Below are 11183 nucleotides of genomic sequence, written 5' to 3'. Positions count from 1 at the left end.
CACACACACACACACACACATATATATATATATATATATAAAATTATATAATTCTATATGTGTGTGTGCAGCATTTTTGTCATGAGGTATTCAGTAATGTTTTTCTCAACTGACCTTTCCATGTTATGCTTTTCATCGACAAATGTGACAAAATTTGCTCGTAGATGAAGCAGAAAGCTGGGACAGGTGGCCCTTTAGCATCCCTCCTCTGTGCCTTCTGCTGCTATTGCTTTTGGCGTCCTCTTGCTACAGCCAGGAGCTAGTATGACCTAAAAAAACCTTCACGCCATCCTGCAAAGGAAAAGGCTAGTGGGGAAGGAGAAAAAAACAAAGTGGAGGCAGCAGATTCAGGGGTGACTGACTACCCAAACAGGGAAAAAGGACACCAGGGAGAAGCAGGCAGGAGATGAGAGAGATGGAGAGAAGGCATCCACTGGATGGAGCAAGGACAGAAGGTTGATGTGTAAAATACACAATGATAGCCAGTTAGTTACTAATTTCATTGCTATGGCATCCAAGTATATATAAAATAGCACCTCTAGAAGGAGAATTAGGGTCTATGCAGCTAAATGCTGGGAAGTTTCATTAAAATGGTACATTGACGTTATATTTTAGAAGTTGTCTATCATTTCTTCATCAGCTGTGCTAATTATTTGTAGTGCTTGAACAGATTGACTGGTTTTTGGGTTTTTTTCCTGTAATTGCCATGTATCACAAGCAAATTCTAACCCATTAAGGGATAGCTTTGTCTCTCTAAATTTAAAAGTGTTTATTCAGTTCCTGCAATTTGAGATTTGGAGACAAGCCTGCAAGTTCCAGATGCGATATTGTCAGCAAAATAGTTTAGAGGGTATTTTAGGTGAAACTTGGACATGTTGACAGAGCATATATCTTTTTGGATCTTCAAAGAATTTAAGTTAAAAGAGACATCAAATTTGTCAGCTAGGTAGAAGTGTGTTTGAGCACTGGCTCCTCATTAGCCAACTGAGAAAAAGGACACCTCAGTCTTTTCATAGCTGGTCTTAAGAGTACCTGGGTTTGACTGTGTGTGAAGCAATAGAAAATAAAATGAAAATATTTGCTTTAAACCCTTATTTTTGGTTTTTTTTTTTAATAATTGCCTGTGAAGACTGACATGAAAGCAGACAGAGCTCTCTGAGCAGTGTTTACTCAGTCTCGGGATTGCATACTTGCAAGTATGCATGTCTGTCTAAGAAGGATTCACAAATCTCGGTGAAACTTTTCCAGATAGGAGGCAGAAGGGGAACCTCTGAAGTATCAACAAGCTGTGATCCGTAGAATTTCCTCCACTGCTACCTGATGATACAGCCAGGTGTACTGGACAGTGCTATGGAGGGAATCTCTGTGTAGAGTACATTGCAGGTACGGATTTATTGATGAGATGGCAGATATTTAAGATACTCAACTAAAGCACCACACAACTTCCCAGCTCTCTTCTCCTTGGGAGATCACTCCCATAATCTGTGTTAAGCACTATTGTGCTGGTAAGTCACTTTCAATTAAATTGCTCTCTCCAATAAATGTTGACCATTTAAGAAAAGTAAACGCATTATTAACACAATGAAATGTATTGATGTGTAATCTGACTTCAGTACTCACCTTAAGCCTGCATGAAAAGTACAGAATCTTCCTACACCATGCCTACATTAATGGGTTACACAACCACGATTGCTAAGATAAAATAACTTGTTCCTATTTGATGTTCATTTTTAAAACGCGCAGATTGTATTTCAAGGAGTGAAAGGTTTCACAAGCAAAGCAACAGATTGCACAACAAGTAAGGCGACAGGAGGGTGTAATATAAAGTCTGTCTTCTACTTTAAATTCTGTTTACTACCTATCAGTGTATGATAACCATCAGTTACAGCCCTAAACCGTTGCCCTGATGCAATTCCTCCCTTCATGTTGCATGGGACATTCCCAAGCACAAGACCCGTCTCCTAGGGTGGCACATGTCCTGCTAAGCACCCTTGTCCCATGCAGTCCTTCCTCTGCCTCCCGCAGATCCAGCAGATAATTACCAATCACACCAACTATTACCAATTGCAGCGATGATGGTAGCTGATGATTATCAGAGGACTGCAGCCCTAGTCTGTGCGTGAGTGATGCTCGCTGGATTCCTGCAGAGGATGGCACTAAAGCCTGGCCTATGCTGCTGACACTTGGGACCAGCCGTACCGGTGGGATACAGCGCGCTGATGTTCCCGGGGGGCGTCGGCGGGGTGGCACTCCGGGACAACGACAGGTGCACTACAGATCCCAGGGTGCAGCGCGTCTGCGCCCTGCCCCCCCTCCAGCGCTCAGGCCCCGCGGAGCCCGCCGGGACTTGTAGTCCGCAGAGGCGGGCGGGCGGGGGCTCTGCCGGCGCGGCTCCCGCCTGCCGGCCCGGGGCCAGCCGCGCTCCCCGGATCCGCCGAGGCGGCGAGGCGGGCGCATCCCGCGGCGCCGGGCGCTGCCTCCCCGCCGCCTCCCCTCTGGGCTCCCCGCCCGGGAGCCGGGAGCCCGCCGCGCGGGGGGCAGCCGGCGGGGCAGAGCGGCGGCGCTGCCCGGCGGAGCACCATGCTGGAGTCCATCTGTGTCACCGGTGAGCAGCGGGAGCAGGAGCGGGAGCGGGGGCGGCGCGGTCCCCGCCGCGCCCGGGGCAGCCGGCCGGCCGCCAGCGCTTCCCCGCCCAGCAAGCAGGCATGGCCCGGGCGGCGCCGCGGGTGTCGGTGGGGACCGGGAAGGGCTCCACACCTGCCTGGCTCAAGGAGCGGGAACCCCCCGGTGTCCCCTGGGGACCGGGAAGGGCTCCACACCTGCCTGGCTCCAGGAGCGGGAACCCCCCGGTGAATGGGAGTGAGGGTATCAGGAGCCCCCCGGTGAATGGGAGTGAGGGTGTCACTTTGCGGGCCCTGCCCTGCGATGCCGAGGAGTGCGGCGGTGACACCCGCTCCGCTGGAGCGAGGGACAGACCATGCAAGGGAGAATGCCACTAAAACTGCTGGTTATATCTGGTGCTTACGCGTTTTGGCTCTACCCTTTGCTGTGTTCTCAGAGAAGTTAACAAATCCCTATAGGATGTGTGTATACAAACCTCTGTTACGACTGTATAACGATAATGTAGGCAGGTACGTGGTGCCACACAAAACTGGCTTCTTGTGCTGTGTACATACAGTTGCTGCTTGAAAACAGATGTTTTCCTTGTTTAAATTTGACATCCTTTCTTGTGTCATTTCTTCAGCTGGCTCAAGCCAATGTTACTTTTCCACAGGGAAATCTATCTACAAGAAATCTGCTGGAGGTGTCTTGGTGTGCCCTCATTCAATACCCTTGCAATCATAACTAAGATCTCTTGCAGCTACTCTTTCTCTGCATAATTGATATGCTGTTCCATCTGTGCATGGATATGACTAGAGTGTTACTCCTGATAATGGGAACAGAAATAAAGTTCCATGGGATCGATCAGAGCAACCCTGGAGATACGCAATAGCCACTGCAATCTGAAAGGATGAGATTTTGTGAACAGTAGTTATTTTTAGTCCATATCCTTCCATCAAAATTCCTGACTGCACCTGTATTGCAGAAGAAGCCAGAGACCTGCTTGGATGAGAGTTTCATCCTGTGCAGGTCTTCCTGCACAGGATGAAATCAGTGTTCTGTGATTATAATCCTGAGTTTATTACATCAGTAGGAGTTTGTTGTTTGATTTCATTAGAGCCAAGTCTTCCCTTTTATTGATTATTACTGTGCGCATGTAATTTAATTTGAAGGGCCCGAATTTGGAGTCAGTTACATAATACTGTATTTCAATATAGAAGTAAACGTGCAGAAAACTGCTTGCGGGTAGTTTTCTTTTTTTTTCTTTTTTTTTTTTTTTTAGGGTAGAAAGAGTACATCTCAAATAGCATTGTCATTTTAAAGAAGAAAATCCAAACTGCCAGTCATCCCTAAAATTGCAGAGTTACTTATGGACACTGACAGCTAATTAATCAGATATACAAGTTAGCTGATAGCTGAAACCTGCCCTTGCTTTTGAAGCTCAGAATAAAAGCTGGATGACAGATAACACCTTTACAGGAGAAAAGTAAATAGGTGGATATTTTTGGGTGGGGGGGGGAAAAAAAAGAGTCTTAGATGTAAAAGGTCCCAATATCATACAGGCTCTAGTTAATAATTAAGATGCTTGTGAAAATAGAAAGTAACTCAATGTCAGTGTTTTTACAGAAACTCATTGCCTAATTCTGCTGTTAATCCATGTTCAATCATAGACAAAGCTTCCAGTGCATTCTAGTTCAAGTTGCATGACAGCTTCTGTTCAAAACTGGAGCGTTTTTAAACTTTAAAGGGGTTTCCAGTGGTGAGGAAATAGAATATAGGATTGTGGGGAGATTCAGTTATGCCACAAATACAAGCCTGTAGTGTTTGAGAGGCAGTGGAACATGATAGGTTCATATACAACACTTTATGTTGCCTGCTTTTTTTCCGAATATTCTTTCTATAACCCTCTGCACAGACAAACCATACAGTCTAGAGCCCATAAACCACAGGGTGTTGTGAATCTATTCAAATTTTCTGAATATTGGAGATAAACATTTCTTTGTAATGTAATTGTACCTTTGCACAGTGTGTCAAAGGAAGAATCTTACTTGTCACATCTGTGTAGTTCCTTCTCATCTCACAGTTTCAAACTTAACTATTGCTTGTAAATAGATCACATACATTGTTTGCATTCCTATAAATTTAAAAGTTCAAGTCAGCCTTGAAATGATTTCTGATTTTGAGCAAAAAGAAACTCAGCCATATTCTAACATGGTAATGGTAATCTTAAAAACAGAAGTAGTGGCTCAGACCATTACATCCCAAGGATAGGAGGAAGTTCTCCATGAACATGTTTGCTAAGCACCTTAGTGCAGTTTGGACAGGATTTGCTCACTGTGCATATATAACCTGAGTGACAGCAGCTCGAAAACTGCAGGAGCTCTCTGCTATTTTAGAGCCAGGCTAGCCAGACAGAGATATCCGTGCCACAAATACCTGTCATTAACCTCATTCCACCTATGGAACAGGTATTTAAGAAGCTGCTTGGATAGTAGTTGCCCTGTAGTCTAGAGGAAGATATTATTTATACAACACACTCCAAAGGCTAGAAAAATGCTTACACTGGGATTTTACTATGCATATTATTGACTTATTAGCTCAATCCATCAGTTTCTAAAGGACAGACCAATATGACCTGGCTCCTAAATATAGCATAAAAATCTAACATTTTATTCTAACAAATAACCTCTGACAAGATTAGGCAGTGTCTGCAGTGATGCAAGGCTCCAGGTTAGTGACTGGGATGCAATTTATACATAGAATGTGTTTCATAAGTGAAGAATTGTTGTGAAATTTGTGGTTCCCACATATTCTCTGTTAGCACTCATGGACTCCCTTTTCCTGTACTGCTGTGACACTGGAATAGCTACCTGTGTATAAATTGAAGTTACAGATAAAACTCCTCTTTCTGCAAAATGAAGCCTGTGGTATTTTGAATTGTTCTGTGACACGTAGTGCACTTGTGTCTGCAGGATGGAGTAAGTCCAGTACTGCCAGTTCCAACTGATCTCTTGACAATGATGGGATTTTGGCTAGGGCACAACCTGCTCTCTTGTGAGATTCTTTAGACTCACAGGGGTAGTTGTCTTTGGCTGGCTGGCTGCCCTGATAGCCCAGCTTATGGAACTGCAGACATTGAACACCATTGCACTCAAGAGTGGTAGAGATCTACTCATTAAGCCCAAGACCGAACCAAGTTGCCATTAACAGGAGGGTTTTCTGTTCTTTGGTACCCTAAATTGTGACAAAACAGGGACAGGCAGCCCTTCTGTCCCCTCCTTGCTTATCCCTTGCCATCACATTGCACTCCCAATGAGGCAGATTGTTGCATGTAATATTTCACCTGTGTCTCTAGGATCATGTTTTTATTAGTGTTGTTGCAGAAAGGAACAAGATAGAAATAAATGGAAGTAAACAGGATGGAGAGAATTTTTTAGGAAGAGACTGTATTAGTTTTGTTGTGGGTTTCGGAGTTTTTTTTTGATTGCTGAAGGGCTTGTGGCTTTGTGACTGTTGAGTATTAGGAAGTGAGAACAAAGAAAAGAATCCTGGTACATAAATTACATGAGGGAGATTCTCAAAGGTAACTAGAGCCCGGGGCATGTGTTCTTTGACAGTTTCCTGCTGGAAAAACAGAAGTAAGTCAAGTCAGGAAATTCAGATTTGTACTTCTCAGAACACATGTAGCACATGTAGATGAAATACAAAAGATAAATCCTATGGGATCTGTAGTGTGATATCTGTATTCTGGTATGCAGGGTAGCGTTCCACTATAGCATGGTGGTTTTCAATTTGCCTTTTTCATATCTTTTAGAAATAATCTGTCCAACGGTATCCAGAATTTAAGAGCTGGGAATCACTGCTAAGCAATCCATGCAATTAATCTGGGTTGATAATCCATTCCAACTGGCTACTTTATAGCAGCACAGTATCTCAGAACTTTTTGTAATACTCAAGCAGGTTTTCAAGAGGCAGTGAATTTTTGTGCAATGAATTTGTTTTATATTGAGAATACTAGACCTCTTTTTCAATCACCAGACATGGCTAGTCATTAGAAACCCTTGGATGTAGTAAGTCAAGTTTTCTAGAAGACGGTATATTCTTAATTTGGTTGATGCCGTCCGATTTACAGATGTGAGTTTAAAATATGTTATAGCTTAAACAAATGTACTAGAGAAAGGATTTTAAATTTGGTGTTTGGCAACATGATTTTGACATAGTCTCAAATATTTTTTTCTCATTTATTTGGTTATGATGATCAGAAGACCTGTACAAAATTTTGGAATAGCAGTTAAATGAGTTCTGTGAAAACTACTTTGTTGTCTATTATAATATTTCAAATGTGCCAGATTACCTGTTGATTCTAGGTTTTGAGCACAAATAGGCATGGAACAGTATCCTTTAGTCAGAAGAAAATTAAGGACACCCACCCTTAGTTTGGCAGCTGAAAAATCACTTTGCTACGAGATTGCGCTTATAGAGTAACTACAGATTGGGAACAACTATTTTTGATATCAGCCATGTGCATGTGAAACCTGCCAGTGCATGTTCAGCACTCAGCCACCATTTGTGACACTTCAGGAAAATTCTGACTTAGGGTGCTCAGTGATTGTCTACATATAAAAGCATTTATTACTGGCCAGCTGTACCTCTTAGCTCTAACAGCTTGCTGTCATGGGTTTTTGGTATTAGATTGACACAAGCTTTGGGGGAGGGAGGCAATGGGTAGTTTAAGGTCATTTTGAGTTGTTTCCTTGAATTAAATTTCTATTTCTTTTTTATTTATAATTTCTTAGATACTTGTGTGATATTAGTTCTATTTGTTCCATTACAGCAGAAATTTAAGGCTTCTATATTCTTTGTGGCTTTTAAGAGCTGGTTAATAGAGAAAGTGAAACATTAATGCCTCTGGTATCATATTATTTCTTTGTCTATATTTTAAGAAGTAGCTGTGTAATTCCCAACTCCATTTTTGTCTACCTAAGCAAAGTTATGTGCTCAGAAATTTAATATGTGTTCAGACATTCTGGAAACCTTAGTTTTCACTTACCCTTCTTAAAAGTAAGGATTCTCATACTGTAGCAGTTGATACAGGTCTGAAGTCAGTCTCAAAGACCAGAAAATATGAACATGGTCATCCCATTCTGTTATCCAAAAAATGAGTCTCTCTTACGTATTTAGTTTGAAGGTGTTCTCCTTGTGATGGGGAACTGTGGTTTCTCACTACGACAGCTCATGGGAGAGCAGGATAAGCCATGTAGGCAGGTTGTCACGTATGTGATGAGAATGATCTGACAGAATTTGAACAGGAATGCCAAGGAGCATGCTCCTATGCCAAGCATGGAAAGAGGATTCACAGACTTATGATGGAAGAAAACTGAGTTTGCAGAGGATACACGTGCTTTAGTGAAGGGGAATAATCTAATGCTTCTACCTCTCTTCTTTCCAGTGGAGAAAACACCCTGGCTGCAGATCACTCATCACATGTTCATGCAAACTGGATCTCTGGTCTTTTTGGTTCTTAGGGCAGGATGTTTGGGAGAGCTGAGGAACACAGGTTGATATGGAACTGACAGAGGTCCAACAGCATGAAATACATTGTCATGGTGCTTATGTTGGGAGCAAAACTGAAATTTACTGTGAAAATAAATCCGAAATTAAGCCACTGTTGATTTTTTTTCCACTTTGGAGGCATTTAATGATCTCTTGCTGCTATTACCTTCAGAGTATAATTACTGTATGTAAAGTAATTACAGTTCAACTACATATTACTGGGGGATGAAGCTCAAATCCCTTTTGCAGGCTTTAATCATGCCACAGCCGTATATCCTATTCTGTGAATCTTTTTTTTTTTTAGGTACAGAAGTAGGAAATATTTCTCTGTGGCACAATTTATTTGTACGTGTAGTTTCAGCTCACCTAATGTTCTGGGAAGAACTGGTTGTCAAGAGGAGGGGTTAGAACCAGTGAAGTGAGGTCACTTCTCTCTGACAAGCCAGACAAATGTTAAATTCAGTTTTAATCCTCAATGACTTTTCTGTGCAGCCGGTTTGCACCAGGGACCAGTCTTCCCCAAAGGCTATGCCAGGGGTCAGAGCAAGAAAGGATGGTTCACTCTAATTAAAGAAACCTTATTTGCTTCTTGCACTTTGTTTCTTTTCAAGTGTTTTTTTAAGCCAGCTGTTATGGTAGAACAACTTTGATTAGATGAAACACACACTATTGTCTTAAGGCCTTTCAGGAGTGTAGCTAGCTGATCTCTCCTGCCTCTCCAAATATAGCTTATTGTCTGTATTAAGACTGAAACTGTATTAACACATGAAACTGAAGTCTTTTAAACATATATTACTATCCATATACTGTTGAAAATTGTTTAGAGTGGCTGGCCCTTTCTAATATTCACACCCTTTTCTGAGAGTAAACTCTGTGAATCAGATTTTGCAGATGAGATCACACCAGACTGCTTGTATCGCAGCACAGATCCCTGTGGGACTGCTCTGTAAACACTGCTCACATGCTCCTAGGCAGTTTCCTATTTTTTTAAGTTATTCTCTGTCCTTACAGAAAGCCTTCCTTGCATGATAAAGATCACTCAGCTCAAAACTATACATTTGTTAATGTAGCAGTAAATGTTTGTGAAGTCCTGCAGAGTCTTTTTTATAAACAACTAAGTTCTCACCTGCCAGCAGTGTAGTTGTGCATTGTGAAAAATGCATGTATTTTATGACTGGCTTTTTGCAAATATTAAAATTAATATTATATGTGTTGTGTTAGAAAGTAATGCTGTATTGATTCTCTTAAGTAGTGTGTAAAATATAGTTTTAGGTTATAAAAAATGTTACAATAGAAACTATGCTATGCTATGTAGGATAATTTTTTTAGGAAAGGACTTTCAGCGAGATAGCAGACATAGGACACCTAAATCTTTCAGAGAGAAAGAATTTGTTGTCCTCTTATCAGAAGAAACTGAACTTCTTCCCGCCTCGAAGGCGCTGTTCAGATTCAGAGGAAGAAGTTGATGATGACCAGACAGAATCCTGTGTTTGAATGGAATTTATGCATCATGTATGAAGTGTATGAATATGCAACAGGCTATTGCTTTTAGGCGTTAATCCTTTGTTAACGTGTGTCCTTTTTCGGGCTTATGCTGCCCAGAAAAAGGTACCTGGACGTCCGTAACTCTTTGTTTCTATTGTCTCATATTGTCCTAATTCAAATTGTCCAAATTATTATTACTCTAATTGTATTACTATTTTATAACCATTTTATTACTATTAAACTTTTAAAATTTTAAAAATAAGTGACTGGCGTTTTTCACACGCATGGAGATGCAGGCATAAAACTCTCATATAGCTGGACCTTACAAATCCAGTCTAATTGTTCAAAAGTGATATACACACTCAGTTCTCCCTTATGCCTAGAAGTCAAGATTAATGTGATGTGACTGCAGTTAAGACATTTTGTGTTTCCTTTATGTTGCAGTTTTGAGTCCTTAAGATTAGTTTCACTTTGTGAAAATCAAGTTTGTCCTCATTATTTCCTTTTTTTTCCCCCTAAACGCAGAAAAACTTCACTGGCCTAAGACAGAGCTTTCTAGGAAATCAGTCCTGAGTCTGGAAGTACATAAACTGAACCTTAACAATGAAAACAGCCTCCAGCATCCTCCTTCTGGCATCCTTAAGGACATTTTCACAACAGGAACCAGCAGCTACAACGTCCTTCTGCAGAGCAAAGAGGAGAAAAAGCACCACGCTCAGAAGCAGCCGTCCTCGCACCACAGGAAGCACCGGCGAGCCGCCGCCAAGCGGCCCTGCAGCCCGCGGGGCAGCCGCGGGAGGGCGCCGCTGTCGCTGCCGGCCGGGCGGCGCTGCGGGCCCCGGCAGCCGCCGCCGCTGCTCGGCAATGGCCCCGCGGCCGCCGCCCTCAGCAGCGCCCCGGCCCCGCCGGCCCGGCCCCGCAGCAGGGCTAAGAAGCACTCCCCCCTCGCAAAGCCAAAGCAGGCCCCGGCCTCCAGAGGCCACGGGCAGGAGGGCGAGGCCGCTGGGCAGAAGCTGTGTTTGCTGACTGCGATCAAGCCGTCCAACGTGGAGAAAGAGAAGGTCAAGTTTTTCGACTCGGATTTCACGTACAATCCTCAGTTTGAATATGAAAACCCTGCTCTGCCACATGTGTTAGCTAAGCACAGCCATGCGTCCGACAGATTTCTTAAGCAGGTAGAGTTGCTTTTACTCCCCTCCATTTCCATTGATTATTTCTTCCTACACCTACCTGATATTTGGCTTTGTTTGTGGCAAGTAATTTCTCCTTATTCTCCCCTGTGTCACAGACATCTTTTATGAAAAATCCTTTCCTTAGGATTTTTCCTCCCGAGAAGCTGAGAGGCCTCAGGAACAAAATGTAAACAATGATTATCTGCTGCTGTGGAATGCAACAGGTGGATCTGTGATTGGTCTCGTGTGGTTGTTTCTAATTAATGGCCAGTCCCAGTCCAGCTGTCTCGGACTCTCTGTCCGAGACACAAGCCTTTGTTATTCATTCCTTCTTTTTCTATTCTTAGCTAGCCTTCTGATGAAATAGTTTCT

At 42.7% G+C, this 11183-nt stretch overlaps 1 protein-coding gene across 2 annotated transcripts in view; it reads left to right on the top strand.

Moving 5' to 3' along the window:
* The first annotated feature begins 2453 nt into the window (after positions 1-2453).
* Positions 2454-11183, top strand: part of MATCAP2 (microtubule associated tyrosine carboxypeptidase 2) — a 28189-nt gene continuing 19459 nt past the window's right edge. For both annotated transcript variants that reach the window (XM_058812507.1, XM_058812498.1), the window contains exons 1-2: positions 2454-2605; positions 10165-10814. In XM_058812507.1, the coding sequence (XP_058668490.1) occupies positions 2581-2605; positions 10165-10814 (675 nt within the window). In that variant the 5' untranslated portion in view covers positions 2454-2580. The remainder of the gene's footprint in view (positions 2606-10164; positions 10815-11183) is intronic.

This window comes from Ammospiza caudacuta, chromosome 1 (genome assembly GCF_027887145.1).
Source record: "Ammospiza caudacuta isolate bAmmCau1 chromosome 1, bAmmCau1.pri, whole genome shotgun sequence".
Lineage (NCBI taxonomy): Eukaryota > Metazoa > Chordata > Aves > Passeriformes > Passerellidae > Ammospiza > Ammospiza caudacuta.
The sequence above is the reverse complement of the archived record's forward strand: the minus strand, read 5'-3'. Positions and strand labels throughout refer to the sequence as shown.